General features: G+C 44.7%; 1 protein-coding gene across 4 annotated transcripts in view; it reads left to right on the top strand.

The window, feature by feature from the left end:
- The window catches only part of R3HDM2 (R3H domain containing 2), a 122,298-nt gene that overhangs the window by 88,248 nt on the left and 16,563 nt on the right, over positions 1 to 17,487 (top strand). For 2 of the 4 annotated variants that reach the window (XM_066584439.1, XM_066584441.1), the window contains 5 exons: positions 1,205 to 1,236; positions 4,926 to 5,155; positions 6,692 to 6,855; positions 9,021 to 9,113; positions 15,421 to 15,663. In XM_066584439.1, the coding sequence (XP_066440536.1) occupies positions 1,205 to 1,236; positions 4,926 to 5,155; positions 6,692 to 6,855; positions 9,021 to 9,113; positions 15,421 to 15,663 (762 nt within the window). Of the gene's footprint in view, positions 1 to 1,204; positions 1,237 to 1,643; positions 1,698 to 4,925; positions 5,156 to 6,691; positions 6,856 to 9,020; positions 9,114 to 15,420; positions 15,664 to 17,487 lie in introns of all 4 variants that reach the window. The other 2 variants (XM_066584442.1, XM_066584440.1) reach the window with 2 other exon arrangements.

Here is a 17,487-nt window from a genome sequence, read left to right on the forward strand (position 1 = left end):
GACGAGGAGCGAGCGACATCCTGCCGGAGCGCGACAGAACACCGGGGAAGGTGAGTAATGAATTTTTTTTTTTCTCCACTGTATACCGGCGTATAAGGTGAAAGTTGGGGGGTCGTCTTATACGCCCCGTCGCCTTATACGCCGGTATATACGGTAAGACTCAATGCTGAAATCTGCACGTATGTCATCACTTTATGCTGCATCCACACAGTTGATAAAATCGCCTGAATTTTGAGCATTGCGAGGTGCACAAAACTTGTATGAATTTTTTTTTTTTTCACACGAGTGATGTTTCTTTCGTACCGAGAGAGAAAAATTGCAGCATGCGCTATTCTCATGCAAATCCCGGCGATGAGCTGATTGGCACGTCCCCCTGCTGAGACCCTAGGCAGTCAGCTCTTATCACCTGGAAACATAATTGGCAAGTCCTAGTTTCAACTGCAGCGTCGTGAGGAAACAGCACTTCGTACCCTTTGAAATAAGTGGGTCACCCACATAATGCACAGATGAACTAGGTCGTTCAAAGACAGACACTTTTTGTAGTGACCCTTCATTTTGGTTAAGGGGGTTGTCATGCAAAATTAACTTTCCACGAGATAGATATCTGATCGCTGGGGGACCTTGCACCTGGGATCCCAATGGTAATGAAATGAATGGGAATGGTGATCACACATGGGCACTTCTGCTTCATTCATTTCTATGAGTCTGCCAGAGATAGCCGACTGCCTGACAATCCCATAGAAACGAATGCAGTGTTAATTTCTTGACCTCTGCTCCATTCATCCTGGGGCATTGGGAATGCCTGCTATCATGATCTGTGGGGATCCCAGCAAGTAGGTCCCCTGCCATCAGGAACTTATTCTATGTAAGATAAGTTTATTTTATGGGAGAGCCCCTTATAATAAAGGCCTCTGTGTGCGGTATCCTACTTTTATTCCAATAATTGCAAAACGTTCATCCTAACATAGTAGCCCCGTTATAGCATGGGGACAGCGTAGGAAAATTGGTATAAATGATCCTAAGACTACTGATCAGTGCGAGTAGCACTCAAGAATGCCGGACACAACTTTTTAGTCGCCCGCAGCCTTATACATTATTTTTACGGTTACATGGACAGGTTGAATTTGGGTTCAGCTCTTTGAGTTATAGTTCTGTTGTATTTGCTCTATACTAGCTGATTACTTTGCTTTATTTCATGTTTCAGTCTGCGCAGAACGGTCATATTCCTGATAACAGGTAAGCCAGCTTTCCCATAATCCCTCGACTTCCTTCCTTTACTAACACACAGGTAAAACCGCTCCTACCAAGGCGAAACGTGAAATATTCCCTTTTTGTCCGCGGTGAACCGCTAACGGCGTTCACCCTCCTCTATACGTAGTGTATATAGCATGGGACGTTTTGGTGTATACACAACAGGCATGGGTCATGGCCGCATTTATGACAAAAGCTGGAGATTGTCTATAGGCTGCATTTAAACGCCTCTGTTTGGAGGCGGTTGCAGCGTCCTCCAATGATCCTTTAAAGCCGAAGCCGCGGTCCACATCCGTTTAGTAAAATCCGTAGCGCTTCCGTTTGATCCTGCGTACAGTGAAGAATCTAAACTCAATCCTATTTTTCCCCCCTTCTTTTAATGTAACCAACAGACTCTACCGCGAAGGCTTTTCCACTCTCTCACACAAACGGAGACAATTGTTTAGGTACCTTTTTTATGTTGTGTACTCTAAATATTCTGTGTCCAGATCGCCGGTGCCCACGCCTTCCTCGCATGGCTGCTTGTGAGGTGGTCCTTAACATGTAGTCTGTTGCTATCGTCCTGTTATGTACTGTGGGTCGGGTGCCCTGTAACCCAAGTGGTATTCATGGCTGCTCTCTCATTTTCGCTTTTCCCGTGCAATGTTCTGTCTAGTATGAAGGTCTGCAGCTCTTATCCCATAGTACGGTAGGGCATGATGCATTTGTGACTGCTTGATAAGCCGTAACGTTTTTCTGCCGCTGTTTTTTTTTTTTTTTTTCTAGGTAACGTTTCCAATTATTTCTAGTTTTTGAGGCGGGACCTAGACTGGATTGCAAAAAGTTTTATAAAGTTGTCGGAACCAAAAATGAATTCCCAGCTTATCATTCATCATGAAATAGGCTATTAAAACTGCATGTTGTAGTATTGATGTGTACCCTTATTTTAATATCGCCCACGATGCTGGATTTATTGGTGCATTCTCGTCATAAGATGACAATGCACAATAGATTTTAGGTGGTCACTTTCCGAGCCTCCATGGTGAAAGAAAATGAATCTGTGGCCTGGGTTGGGCTATTATTGATCATCATGGAACGGGTGCTGGAGCGTACCTCGTGGTGCACATCACACTTCACTTTTTCAACGTATATCTCTTTGCCCGTTGCCCTCTTTTTAATGTGCCAATGGTCAGAGGAAAATGGTCAAAATCATCCTTAATGACCATCTAAGCTCTCCAGTATATGATCAGCTTTATTTAGTAGCAATTCTTAAAACACAACTGTGCCTGCCATCTTTCTAACTATCCAGGAAATGCTAGCCGTGGGTCCGTCTAGATATGTTGGGTTTATAGCGACACTTCAGTCCTGGACAAATAAAGATGGCTGCATCAGCTCCTCTGACTACCTGGTGCACACTGTGAATTGGTATGCATCATTAGTCTAAGACACTCCTTGCTACTTTGATTGGCCAGATCTGTCCATGTACACAAAACAATTGTCGTTTGAACGAACGACCGAATTAATTAATGAATTTTTTGAATACAAATGCTGATCGTTTTAAGACATTCGTTTGAAATCCTCTCCATTTCGCTCATTAGCTAAAGTGAACTTTGTATATGTTTGCTCAGTACTTCGTTGCGTGTATTTAGAGAACAGACGGTGGTCTGTTCTCTAAATACATCACTTTTGTTCTCCAGTGGGACAGCGGCTGTTAACAGCTGTAAAAGAATGTTATCAGCGCTGCCTGCAGAGAACACAGTGCGCGGTCCGTCTCATCTTATCGTCCTGAGGGACGAGGATTTCTTGCGGACCTGAAGTCAGCGATGGACGAAAAGTGCACGGTAAGTGCACAATGGGCGCACGTTTACACAGGATAATCGCTCAAAAGATGGCTTTTAAGGGATAATTGTGTGTAAAAGCGTCTTAAGTCATAGAAATGACTTAGCAAATGTTATTTATTCAAAGCGAACGAACGACCATTTTTATGCAGGCTGAAGCTCAGCGATAAATGACAAATGAACGAATAGCGCCCGATGGCTCTGCATTTTCATGTAACTATTATTGCACAAATTTGTTCGTTTGAATACATTTGGAGTGATAATTGTTGCGTGTAAATGGGCCTTTAGATTCCTAATGCATACAATTACACAATGTGCATCAGATTGGCCAAGAACTGGTTTGGCCATCTTGTCCAAATCACCGCATACTAGACACTTTGTAACGTTACTATACACTCTTACGATTTGCTCCCTGGGAGCTGATCTGTCAAACAGTTTTTCCATGAGCGTCATTCATATACACTAAAGAGAGAGTAAGGGAGCGTTCACACAGTGTTATTGTACACGCTATGTGACTCCGCTTAGGGGTTTCGGAACAGCTGCTGAAAATGGCGCTGGGACAGAATCCCCAAACGGAGCCATTCACTTGTGTTTGCGATCGGACACCTCCCTGTTGTCAATTTTACAAGGCTTCTGTTTGTTTTATACTCTGAATTAGTTTGACTACATTGTTTCTGCTTTAGGCCGCCTGCACACAGACGGGTCGGATTCTGCATGCAGGATCCCACAGCGGAAGCCGACCCTGTGCCTGGCCGGTGATCCCGGTGAACATGTCCGCAGTCTTATCTGTATTGTGGATGTGCCGGTCGGTGGTCATGTGCAGTACAGATAAATTTTTTTTTTGTATACAACAACACTGTAAACGCTCCTTAACGTGCGTCATCTTAATCCATGGAAAAGTGCACACTGTGTAGGGGGTGATGGCTTATGTTTAAGATATGGAATCGTTGATGACTGATGGGGGGTCTGATCTTTAGGACCTCAACTGATCCAGAGAATGAGGTCACAGCGCTGATTTAGCGCTGCATCCCCTTCACTGTTCTTTCTTGCTGGGGTTCTCTGCACAGCAGGGTAGACTTAGAACAGGACCAAGTACTGCACCCCCTTCAGTCTTGGGAGGGGTGGATGTCACAGAAGTAGGACCCCACCAATCATAAACTGATGTCATATGCTAGCTATATCCCAGCACTCTGTGACTACTGTTTTAAAACTCTCTGAAATGGGAAAAGTGGACATGCCCCTAAAAACTGGTGGGCACATAAATGCTGAAATCTGGTTGCCCTGAGCATCGGGGACACTTTCTGTGAGATTTTGTACTAAATATGATTTAAAGGGACTCTCTGGTCCTGGACAAACAAAGATGGCCACACCACCTCTCTGACTACCTGATGCACACCGTGTGTTGGCATGCATCGTTGGTCTAAGACACTTCACCTCTTTGATTAACCAGTGCTGCCCACATGATCATTGCTAACCAATCAGAGCAACATGTAGTGTCTTAGACTAATGGTGCATATTAATGCACAGTTTGCATCAGGTAGTCAGAAAAACGGTTCGGCCATCTTTGTTTCTCCAGATCTGGGGGGTCGCTTTAAAAAAAGATAAATGTGATGAGTAAATCTCCCGGTCTCTTATGGTTGCTTCTAGATCGGTCAGTTTGACTTTCTAGCAGTTGCCGCAGTCATTCATATTCACCTTTTGTTGACGTAAGCTTCATCCCGATCTGAAATCCAGGGGCACACATACATCTTACAGGGAACATGGCTGCAGGGGATCTGCTAAATGTATCCTAGCTGTTGGCATCTTGCAGACAAACTCAGAATAATGACCTGAAACGAGCAATATCTTACCCTGTAGAGGCAGCAGAGACCTGCTCAATCGAGGCTCTGGCAGTCGTCAGAGCAGCACTGAAAGTGAATTGAAGTCGCTGGACCCAAGACCATGGAGCAGCACAGACTCCGATGGCTCCTGTCGCAATATGCGTCCACCAGTTACCAAAGCCAGCAGCTTCAGTGGTATCTCGATCCTGACTAGAGGAGACAGTATTGGCAGTAACAAGAGCACGACCAACCGTACTGGCCGACCAGGTAAGATGTGTCAGTCATACTGTACTTTTTCTCTTCTACAACTGGTACTTACCTCATATATAGCTGTCCTAAGGTGGTAATGTGTGGATGTTCTACCTTTTTAGTATGTGGTTTTTCTGGTCTTTGTTCAGATCTAAAGTTTATTTTATAACATTAATACAGGGTGGGCTACAGAAAAGGAGCCCGCCTTTGACAGTACTGCTACAGGAAGACTAAGCAACTGGATTGTTATTTCTAAAGCCTTATTGATTAACCCACGTGTTACAGCAGATGCTGGAAGTGCTCTCCGTTTACTTCTATGCACCTGTGGCTATGTTACAACCTGTTGGCTGATACTGCCTGCAGCTCTTCAACGGTGATGCTTCTGATAGTGTTTTGTGATGGTTTCCTTGAGTTCATCCAGGGTATGCGGGTTATTGGAGTAAACTTTCTGCTACAGATAAAAATGGGGAACGTGGTGGCTAGTAACCCCTTACAGTAAACAGTTCATGAACTTGTGCCAGTGAGTCGCGGGAAGTGTGGCGTGTGGCCCCATCTTGTTGGAAGATGCAGTATAGTCTGTATTATGCTGTTAAGTTGGTTGTACACCTGTTAAACCTGTTCAGTATTCAGTTGATTCAAAGAAATTTGGGTCCAGTATTCGTATTTTTGACATTGCGCACCAGTTTTCTGGTCATGCAGTGGTTTTCAGTTCACATATTGCAGTACTTGGAATTGCTGGGAGAGTCTGAGTTGACTTTTTAAAGGGCAATTTACAATCCGCTGCTGAATGTCATGGATGACGTTGGACGTCCAGACTGACTGGTGCCTTAGTTACTTCTAGTTTGCGACAGATCCTGTTTGCCGCTGTTTCTGAACCAGGCTCTGAATACTTCTAGCAGGTAGCTTTGTTCCTGGGTACTTGTTGCTGTAGGCCTCTTGCATTTCCTTAATTGATGTACTTTGCACATAGCCTGTCACAATAACCCTTTGCTGTTGCGGTAAGCACGCCATCTTTCTGACGCGACGCGCACACAACGACTAGGGTACATGGGGTGACGCAACTTCGCCAAGTGGGGTGCAACGGGCCATGCCCTCCTCCAAAGTGTGTGATCCTGGGATCAGAAGCGGGCTACATTTCTGTAGCCCACCCTGTATATATAAAATATAGCATGTCCACGTGTATCTGCACCTACAGCTGTGCATACTCTGACCTGATGCAACATTTAGGATAGTGGTGATGAACCAAGGTGTTTTTTTTTTTTTTTTCTTCGATCATCCTCCCCTTTTCTTATGGGAAAGCGGAAAAAAAAAAAAGATCAGAACCAACAGATCTCTCGTGAGAATACCTTATCATCCGCTATTCTATCATGTCCTTATTATGTGGTCGTATCCATGGAAACAGCAATGAGCGAATCTGCCTGGGAATTTGTTTTAAACTCAGCTTTGTGTCTCTTGAAAAGCTACATTCTATTACCTGTGCTTTACGGCTACATTCTCATTTAGCTCTTTAAAGAAAAATGAATGAGTATCACTGAGATGCTTTGTTGTCTCCAGGTTTGCCAGTAGGCACCCCAGAAGTATGCAGCCAAGTGTCCTCCGCTCAGCAGGCTCCTCGAAGCATCATACCTTGCACTGCACAGCAACAGCATCCCCATACTCACCAGGCACTTCCACCCACTCCGCAGCAACAGTCCATGAATAACCACTTAATGTCACAGGTGAGTCACCGCCGTTTAGTCCAGCTAGTACTTCCTGTCACTTTACGTACATCTCCCCACAATCTCTCTCGGTTGCTTCAGCTTTTGTCTTGGTTTTCTCTTCTAGCTGCCTTTACTGATTACTGACCATTCTTTATGATGTGCATCTCCCCCTTTCTATGAACATTTTCACACTTTACAAAGAAACCCCCCCAAAAAAAATTTTGTTATAGTTATGCAACTTTTCACACCCCAACCAAAGCACTTTCAACCGTCCTTACAGCGAGACAGCCCAGACCGTGAAAGGTTGAGTTTACACATTTGTGTGTTCCTTCCTTTATCAAAAGGATAAGATTATAGATTGTGCTTGATGGACCTGAGCCAGTGGGACAGGAACTAACACCACATAGTACCCCCTCTAGCCCGCAAAGTGCAGCAACTTAATGTGGCATCATTCCACAATTGAATGGAAGATGTCTGGAGAGATGTTAAGCCATGCCGTCTTGATAGCCACTCACAGCTTCCTGGTGGGTGCAGGATGTCAGGTGGGTATGGACCTCTCCTCCGTATCCCACAAATGCTTGATCGGGCTCATGTTGGGTGAACGTACTGACCATTCGTAGGAACTCTCCAGAATGCACCGCAAACCATCCAACTTGGGCCCAATAGCATGGTGCATTATCCTGCTTGGATCTTGCATCATTGTGAGCATATATGAAGTCCATAAAGAGATGCAAACGGTCATCAAGCATCAGTCAATGACTTTTTTTAAGTTGACCAATGGACGCAACCCATGCCATGGGAACATAACCCACACTAGAATAGAACCACCACCAGCCTGCACAGTGCCTTGTTGAGAACTGGAGTTCATGGGGGTCAGCCCAAAACATGGTACCATGACTTATTGGACCACACCCCATGTTGCTAGTCCTCTGGCGTCCAGTTACCTACCTCATGAGCCCAGATGAGGCACTAAGTCCGATGTCCGGTGTTATATCCCATATCTCATATCCCATGGAAGCTAAAGAACGCTAACCTGCGAGATATGCATGTTATGGTCTCTTGCATTGAATATGAATGTGATTTCTGCAGGAGTCGCTTAGCTGTTTGCACAGACTGTTCTAGTCAGACAGCGCCAGTCGTGGTCATTCAGTAACTCTGGGCAGCCATTGCGCTGTCCACTGTGAGTCCACGAAGGGTAATGCCTTCTATCATATATTCCCAATTGTCATGTGACACATTGGATTGAGGAGCAGTAATCGTACTGGCCCATAGGATAAAGTTATGACACTTTTGCTGCCGTTTGTACACTTTAGAAACGCCCCCCCCCCCCCCTCAAGATGGAGGAATTGTGTCTTTTTATTCCATTCTACTCCACTTATCAGTCCATTATGTGGTATATTATAGAGTACCATAAAAAATACAGCCTGTCCGCACAAAACAAGCCCTTAGACAGCTACGTGCATAAGTGGGGAGGAAAAAAACAAAAAGAGAAAAGCCGCGACCTCAACAGGTTGAAGGGATGATGTCCAGTTATCGGGCAACCCTTTTAATAGAAAAGGGAAGGATCTCCCCACTGCATCAATGACAATGCTGTCCTGCTGGCTGTTGGTCTTTCTAATGACCCTTTATATAAGCGCCCGCCGCCTAAAGCCCCCCGCTGGAGCATGAGCAACACAGAGTGCATAGTGAATGAAACGCGTCGTGTTGATCAGTTTTCATCGGCGTCTCGTTACATTATGCACCCTTCAGATTTTGGTGAACAGCCTTACCCTCCCGAGAGAAGTGTATTTTTTTTCCCCCCTATTCCCACACACGGACCACTCTGATATCCCCCCAAATATTTTCTGGAGCTCTGTAGCCTTCTCTGTTTGTGTAATTCCTTGTTGCTTAGCAGTTGCCGTGACTCATTTGAAGCCTTTATCTGTTTGTGCTTCCAGAATTGGAGATTGAGACTAATTAAATCTTGACTTTGCCGTGCCGCATAATTCTGCCTCTGCAAATGTGTGACTTTGTAAATATAACTGTGGAACTAACATATTTTTTTTGTTCTCTTTTGTGTGTGTTGTGTTTTTTTTTTTTTTTAACCCCTTCCTACGATGTTCAACCACTGTGTCCTTTTCCTCTCACTTCATCATCCTACCCCTTCTGTCCTGTTCTCTGCATGCTGCTCTACTGGTTCCAAGACCCTCCAGCCCTCTCCACAACCGGTCCAGTACTCCGCCAGCTCCTGCCCCCAAGTCCTTCTGCCAGTTTCACCTCCCCAGCAGTACAATCTGGTATATTCACTTAACCGTTCCCCCATCCTAGTAATTGAATCACTGCTTGTATGAGTGGCTCGTGTATAACTCATTTGTCATTCCAGGAGAGAAAATATTTCAAAACGATGAATAATTGGTCTAGCTAAAAAAAAATACATAGTTTATCATACGAGTGCTGTGCCGATCTGCCACAGCAAACTCCTGATGTGGTATTTATAATGATAAACTGATGTATTTTTATTACTATTAACCACTTTACTGCTCTTTTCCTGTCCTTTTCTGTTTTACCAAGTTTTGAATTGAATATAGCTCGTTTTATGTTTTTTTTTTTTTAGGTAATTTGTTCAGCAGTTTAAAGAGCACTAAAATACATATGAAGAGTTGTATGATGTTCTCCTAGTAAATTGTTCCATCATAGATATTCCTGGTGAAGTTTGGGGACAACCAGTAAAAGATTGTTTTAGTGATGAGCGAGCATACTCGCTAAGGGCAATTGCTGGAGCGAGCATTGTCCTTAGCGAGTACCTGCCCGCTCGAGAGAAAAGGTTCGGGTGCCAGCGCGGGTGACAGGTGAGTTGCGGCAGTGAGCAGGCGGAGCGGAGAGGGAGAAGAGCGATCATCCTTCCGTTCCTCCCCGCCGCTCCCTGCCCGCCGCCGGCAGCCGAAGCTTTTCTTGAGCAGGCGGGTGCTCGCTAAGGGCAATGCTCGCTCGAGCAGTTGCCCTTAGCGAGTATGCTCGCTCATCACTATTCTTTATAGATCCCACATCATTAGTCATGCAGATGTCTTAAATTCCTGAGGTTTAAAGATGTAGGTGAACAAGCGGCATCACTAATTAGCTAGAGTTTACCATCTTGGAGTATAGGTAATCGGTAAGTTCTGAAGGTTTGAAAAGTCCGCACACCTTTCCAAAGGAGAATGGGAACGAGGGAGTGTATGAAAATGCATTCCATCCCCCAGCTCCTGGTTACCTCCTCAAACAGCATTATAATTAAAGTTTGATGCTGTTTGGAAAGGTAACTACCTTTCTTTTTTTTTCCCCAAAAATCGACCAAATTTGCATTTGTGTCTTGATCGAAAGTTTCTTACCATTTTCATGTGTACAGCTCCTATTTGTGCCTATATGAAAAAGGGGGTTTTCATGGGAATTGGAGAGTAATGACCTATCCTCGGGACAGCCCATCAATATATCGGATGGATGGGGGTCTGTTGCTCAGGACCCACTCTAGTCAGCTGATTGAAGGGGTCACGGCACTTGGGTGAGCACCACTACCTCTTTTTAGGCCTGCGACATCACTTTCATCTGTCACATGGCCTCAGAGGACCTCGGCCCCATGCATACAAATTGATTGGGCTGAGCTGTTTTAACAGGCGTGGCCACTTTGACATGTATGGTGTTGTGCATGGTATGCATTGAAGTGGCTATGGCGCATACTTAACCTCAAATGACTGATCGGGGGTGCTGAGTGGTACCCCTCCTCAATCTGATTCCTAAGATTTAGACCAGTGGTTCTTAACATGGGCGATATTGCCCCCTGGGGGGTGTTTTTACTTCTAAAGGAGGTGATGGAACAAAAAGGGGTGGCAGTGGGGAGTTGGAACATATAAAGGGGGCGGTAGGGGGGGCGTTCTGTGTTTGCTTTGTTTTTTTTTTTTTGTTTTGTTTTTTCGTCTAGTAACTAAATTTTTCTAAAAATTAGTTGTGATACCTCAGTTTTCATCAATAATCCGTCTGAAAACAAGCGGTGAAATCCAAGGCAATTATTTCCATATGAATCACTTGCATGTAATGGGATTTGCATGCAGCCTGTGCGCCTCTATCATATAATGTATGACTTTTATAACTCCATGACTCCGCTACAGATCAATCACACTTCATAATACTGGATAACCTATAGCACAACCTAATCTGCTGTATTCAATAATGCCGCTGATTGGCTGGAACTGCTTCAAACTTTCACTTGTGTGGGTCTCTGGGAGCTGTAGTCTTAGTGGACGCCAAGTGTCTTTTCAGAACTCTGATCTAAACTGCAACTCGCAGAGACCCACATAATTGAAAATTCCAGGCAATCCACAGCATTATGGAATACAGCGGGTTAGGTGGTTGTTTAGGCTATCCAGTGTGATTGATCTGTAGCGGAATATCGTGGTAACCCGCAGCACTCTGTCAAACCCAATGTGGGTGGGACCTCAAAGCTTTAAAGGGGTTGTCTCGCGAAAGCAAGTGGGGTTCAGCACTTCTGTATGGCCATATTAATGCACTTTGTAATATACATCGTGCATTGAATATGAGCCATACAGAAGTTATTCACTTACCTTCCCTGCGCTGGCGTCCCCGTCTCCATGGCTCCGTCTAACTTCAGCGTCTAATCGCCCGATTAGACGCTCTTGCGCAGAAGGGTCTTCTGCCTTCGGGTCTGCCCGGCAGCAGCGGCGTTCTGGCTCCGCCCCCTACGACGCGTCATCGCGTAGCTCCGCCCCATCACGTGTGCCAATTCCAGCCTCCTGATTGGCTGGAATCGGCACACGTGACGGGGCGGAGCTACGCGATGGCGCGTAGAAGGGGCGGAGCCAGAACGCTGCTGCTGCCGAGCCGAAGGCAGAAGACCCTTCTGCGCAAGCGCGTCTAATCGGGCGATTAGACGCTGAGGTTAGACGGGGCCATGGAGACGGGAACGCCAGCGCAGGGAAGGTAAGTGAATAACTTCTGTATGGCTCATATTTAATGCACGATGTACATTACAAAGTGCATTAATATGGTCATACAGAAGTGTATAACCCCACTTGCTTTCGCGAGACAACCCCTTTAATGCATGAGCCACAGGAATAGGGAGCCCGAAGCATTGCTCCCTCAATAGAATGCAATATAATAGAATTTGCTCCATAGCAGCATATCCTGGGGCCAAAAATGCAGTATAAAAAATAGCCTTTATTCCTTAAAGCAAGCAACGTTTCGATCACGCAAAGTGTGCTTGAGAAAGATCGCCTTGCGTGATCGAAACGTTGCTTGCTTTTAATGGGGGAAAGAAGGCTATTATACTGCATTTCTGGCACCAGTATATGCTGCTACCGAGCAAATTCTATTCTATTGATCTGTAGCGGAGTCATGGAGTTATAAAAGTCATACATCATTATATGATAGAGTGACATAAGCAGTGCATTCTTGAAGCATACTTTATAAAAATGGCTGAGAAGAAGAAATGCCATCAATAGTCATATGAATACTTGAAATACGGATTCATCCCTTCTACAAATGGACAGCATCCCTTGTGCCTCATTTGTGAAAATGCATTTTCGAATGACGCTATCAAGCCTTTGAGACGGAGTGATCACCTTGCAAAAATGCATTTAGACAACAAAGTGGGTAAACCTGTTTTCATTTTTCCAAGGTTTAAAGTCAAAGTTTGAGAACCGCAGCACTGTAGGCAAGCCATTTGGAAAATCTGCTCTCAATGTTGACAAAGGCCTCCTTGCTTCCTATAAAGTCTCTTAATTAATAGTGCAATGTGGAAAATCAAATACTATTGGGCAAACACTTGTGTTACCCGCAGTTTAAGAGATTGTCAGTACTATGCTGGGGCTTGACCCATGTGCCATGGTGAAATCGATTCTTCTTAAAACAGTGGCATTACTCAAATGAATTGATAAGGTGTCTGCTGGTGTGAAAGAAACGCTTTTGGACATGTTAAAGAACGCAGAATTTGTAATGCAAGTTGACGAGTCAATGGTTAGAGACAATGAAGCATTCCTGCTAGCTTACGTTAGTTTCATTAATTGGAATAAAGAGGTAGTGGATGAACTGTTTACCGAAAATGTAACCACCGACACGAAAGGCTCCTCTATATACAAAAGAGTGGGAAAAAAAGCATCCCTCCAACAAATGTACTTTCTTATGCAACCAACGGAGCTGCATCCATGATTGGTTGATATAGCGGATTTATAACCCATTTAAAATCTGCAATACCTGGCATAACGGCAGTCCACTGTGTGATCCATCGGCAGCACCTTGTTGCTAAACATTTATGTGAGAGATTGCATGATTCTCTGCACTATGTAATTAATACTGTTAACAAGATAAAATCGCACTCTTTGAAGGAACCTCTTTGCCGCAAGCTCTGTTAAGACCAGGTTGAAGAATTCGAACGTCTACTCCTACACATCGAAGTGAGGTGGCTGTCAAGAAAAAAGTGCTTACGACGCTTCTACGATCTTTTTGACACAGTAGTCGAGTTTCTTTGGCCGGTTGACCCAAGCCTTTGTGATGCAATCGAACTACGACGTCTTGACATTGCGTATCTCGCAGACATATTTGACAAACTCAACGAGGTCGACACAAAGCTACAAGGAGACAAAATGAATTTCATTAAGGCTAAAGGTATAATCTCTTCTTTCATTGCCAAACTGGACCTTCATACTAATAACCTGAGTCGACACGAGCTCTGTCAGTTTCCAAGTTTTTAAGAAATTGCACTCGAAGATGGAAACAAACTTCAAGATGCAGACTTAGAGGTTTTTTGCTCACATGTCAAACAAGCCAAAGAAGACCTGCAAACTAGGTTTCATGGTCTATGTACCCTTGAAATACCAACGTGGGTACTCAATCCATTTTCAGCAGATGCAGGAGAATTTCATCCTAGATTAGAGGAGCAGTTGATCGGCTGGAAGCCCAAGCACTTTTCCAACCATGAATGTTTTTGAGTGAAAGTGAAGTTGCTCGTGTTAGCTTTTCCATCTACGTACTTAGTGGAGAGGGGCTTCAGCGTGGTTCAGCAGCTCCTGACAAAAACAAGAAACAAACTTCAGATATGTGTAAGGTGCGACTTGAGACTGTGGTTGACTATGATGGAACCGGATATCGCGAAATTGGTGTCCGCTCATCAGGCCCAAAGCAGCCATTAATGACACAGATTGATTGTGGCAAACATTATTAGTAGTAGTAGTCAAATTTCATTTTTCTTGCATTTTGATATCTTCTGACCATTAAGGGTTAAGGTGTATCTTCCATTTTCTTTATACGTTGTACGTTTCTGTCGAATGATATTAAAGATGGTGGTATTGCTTGCTTCTCCAAAAAGAATTATCTGCTGCAATAAAACCTATTTATTACTGTATCCGCAATTAACCTGTTTTTAAATATTTAGCAGCTATAATTTAGCTGACTAAAATACTTCTTTGTTAATTTTTAGAGACGTGTATTCACAATTAGCTAATCTGTTAAATAGAGATGAGCGAGCGTACTCGCTAAGGCAAACTACTCGAGCGAGTAGTGCCTTATGCGAGTACCTGCCCGCTCGTCTCAAAAGATTTGGGTGCCAGCGGGGAAGAGATCTCCCTCTCACTCTCTCCCCTCCGCTCCCCCCTGCTCACTCCTGCACCTCACCGCTCTCCCCCGCCGACACCGGAATCTTTTGAGCTGAGCGGGCAGGTACTCGCATAAGGCACTACTCGCTCGAGTAGTTTGCCTTAGCGAGTACGCTCGCTCATCTCTACTGTTAAACACTAGCAGACTTTCCAAAAAAAGTATTCGGTATTTTATTTTGTACTCTTTAACTTTTTGTAAACAAGGTAAACTTTGACTGGGTTTAAACTAGTAAGGCTTGGGGTGGCGCTGACCACCTCCCAATACTTAAAGGGGGTGCTGGGCTGAAAAAGGTTGAGAACCACTGATCTAGACCAATATCTTAGCCCTGTAATACCCCCTTAACGCACAACAAACACTGCGTAGATTTGGTCTGGCAGTCTTTTTGTTTAATCCATCTACTTCTTGCTAAAATACGCTTGGTAAATTGGCAATATACAGGGATTTTTGCAGTTTGTTGCAATGAAGGCATATAGGTCAGATAGAAATTTTCCAATTTTTTGCATCTGGAGTTCCCATCAAGAGTTATTTAGACAATGCTTTCATTTTGGATGGATTGAAGCAATGCTAAAAGGGCTGTCATGGTGGACACAGCCTTATAACTGGCTACGGTGACTTTGATCGAACTTCATTTACAATGGGACAGGTTCACTTGCAATACCTTAGGCGCAGCCGATTTCAAGTCAATATCTGCACCGACGGTGCAGATTTCGACTTTGTTTGAATGCGGAAATGCTGCAGAATTTGCCACGAAATCTTCTGCTGCGGAAATTCCGCAACATTTGCACTATGTGTAAACATACCCTTAAGGGGGGATATCTTCTGCAGATCCGCTAAGTGTGAAAGTACCCTTAACCTACAAACACTACTTCCAGATTGCAAAATATACGTCCTATTTTTATAGATGGAAAAGAACGACTTGAATTTAAAGAAAATCTTATTTTTTATTCCTTTTTTTCCCCCCAGGCCGATGATTTGAATAGTCGATTTGGACAGATGAGTTTAAGTCGCCAGGGCTCATCCGAGGCACCTGATCCCTCCACTGCCATCTATCAGTCGCCCCTTATCTCCCAGCATCCGCAGCAGGCCGGGTTCATCATGACAACTGGGGGACAAGCCATTCCCACGACAGGCTACCCTTCCTCAGGGCACCCTTCTCCCACACAGCAGGTCATCCCAACACAGGGATTCATGCAGCCTCCACAGCAAGTATGTATGACTGACAAATAGAAGGATGCTTGGTAACAAACGGTCTCCAGCCTGACACAGGCAGTCATTTATTCTATGGCCGGTTACTAATGAGAAAATTAGTAATTCTAATATCCTGAGTCTGACCGCTGCTTCCTCTTGCTTCCCAGACTAGTTTCTCAATGTTGTAAATGCCACAAGGCTTGTTCTGTTACTGCATATAAAGTCGGCTCAAACTCAGTATGCACCTATAAATGCCATTATAGTTTTTGGGTGTTATTGTTGCTTTTTAAAATCTGAATTCCTGGTTCTAAACCAGGGGTGTACAACATGCGGCCCAATATGGCAATGAATGTGTGGCCCACGGGTGGATTGGCTGTTCACTGCACTGGGAAAGTTCCCAGGGGCCAACCACTCTGTGGGCCCGCCGCTGTCAGTGCAATATACGGCTGGTCCTGTGTATAAGAACCGCAGTGACCCACCTGCCCAACTATTACGATGTGTGAATGGGAAGTAACAGAGTACAGAGACACTATCGCTTTAGGAGGGGGAGCCTGGGGATCGGCACTTACTGTTCAGCTGTTGCTGCTTAAAGTTGTAGGAAAGTCTCTGTGGATAGGAGGGCCAATAGGGAATCGTGCTCGCTGAGTCTAAGCCAGCAAGCTCTCTCATTGGTCCAGCACTTAGTAGTCCCACCTCCAGGCCGTGCCAATCACGTGACCTGCTCGAGGCATTGGGATCTACTCGGCGGAGAGCGCCTGGTGCCATTAGCTCCACCTCTTCCTGTCCCCTCTCTAATCTTCTTTTGGGCTGAAGCTTCATAAAATACAACTAATCTCTCAAAAAATTCCAGTGTAGCATGTAAATTTGGCAGATTGGTTCAGTGGGCGGGCCAGACCACGTCTCTTGTCTGCAGGCTTATCCCATAAGTATGCTCTTCTCCTATGACAGTATGTCATACACGCAGGGCTGCAAAATCTCATGTCACCATTGAACAGCGCATGTGCAGATTATTTTTCCCTTTAATGGGCAGAATAGCTGCACTAATCTGCACGTGCGCTGGCGGTGTGAGATTTTGCGGCGTTGCATAGGGTACATCTGTTACGCCTTTCATAGAAGAGAAGGGCAGACTTATGGGGAAAGCCTGCAGAGAAGAGAAAAACGTGGTCCACCAGAACACTGCCAAATTTACATGCCGTGCGGGAACCTACTAAATGGGGTTTCTTCAGGTATGGATGTATGAAGAGCTGTGGCAAAAATCAGGAAACTTTCTAAACAGAAGTAGATGAAGATTCGAACGCTATACTTTCAGTATAGTAAAAAGTGCTGACAGGTTCCCTCTGAGGTACAACATTGGCCCGTCACTGAGGGGTTAAGCTTTATAATACAAAATTAAGCACAGAAATTTGAAAAGATTTAGACAAAAAACTATTCAATGGCAAACGATCTTTTGGTGCATAGAAGGACTTGGTTCACATCGTCCGTCCATAGCATGCAATGTAAAATGATTCCTCCCCATGCACGAGTGGAAACCGCTTGTGATTTTTGCTTGTGGAGGAAGAATCGCAGCATGCTCTATTTTTCTGCAAGACTCGCACAGACAGCTTCTATTGCAGTCAGTGGAAGCCGTCCGCCCCGCAGCGATTCCGAAATGTCAATTTCGAAATCGCCATGGATCCACTTCATCGACTGTGCGTCATTCTCTGCACTGCGCATGTCTGGTGGTGTGCCAGCCAGCACATCCACATTGCATGCTAGACAAGTATGCGGGGTCACTGGCCAGAACAGGGTCAGATTTCGCTGTGAGAACTCGCAGCCGGAATCTGACACGGCTGTATAAATGCC

This window comes from Eleutherodactylus coqui, chromosome 1 (assembly GCF_035609145.1).
Source record: "Eleutherodactylus coqui strain aEleCoq1 chromosome 1, aEleCoq1.hap1, whole genome shotgun sequence".
Classification (NCBI taxonomy): Eukaryota; Metazoa; Chordata; class Amphibia; order Anura; family Eleutherodactylidae; genus Eleutherodactylus; species Eleutherodactylus coqui.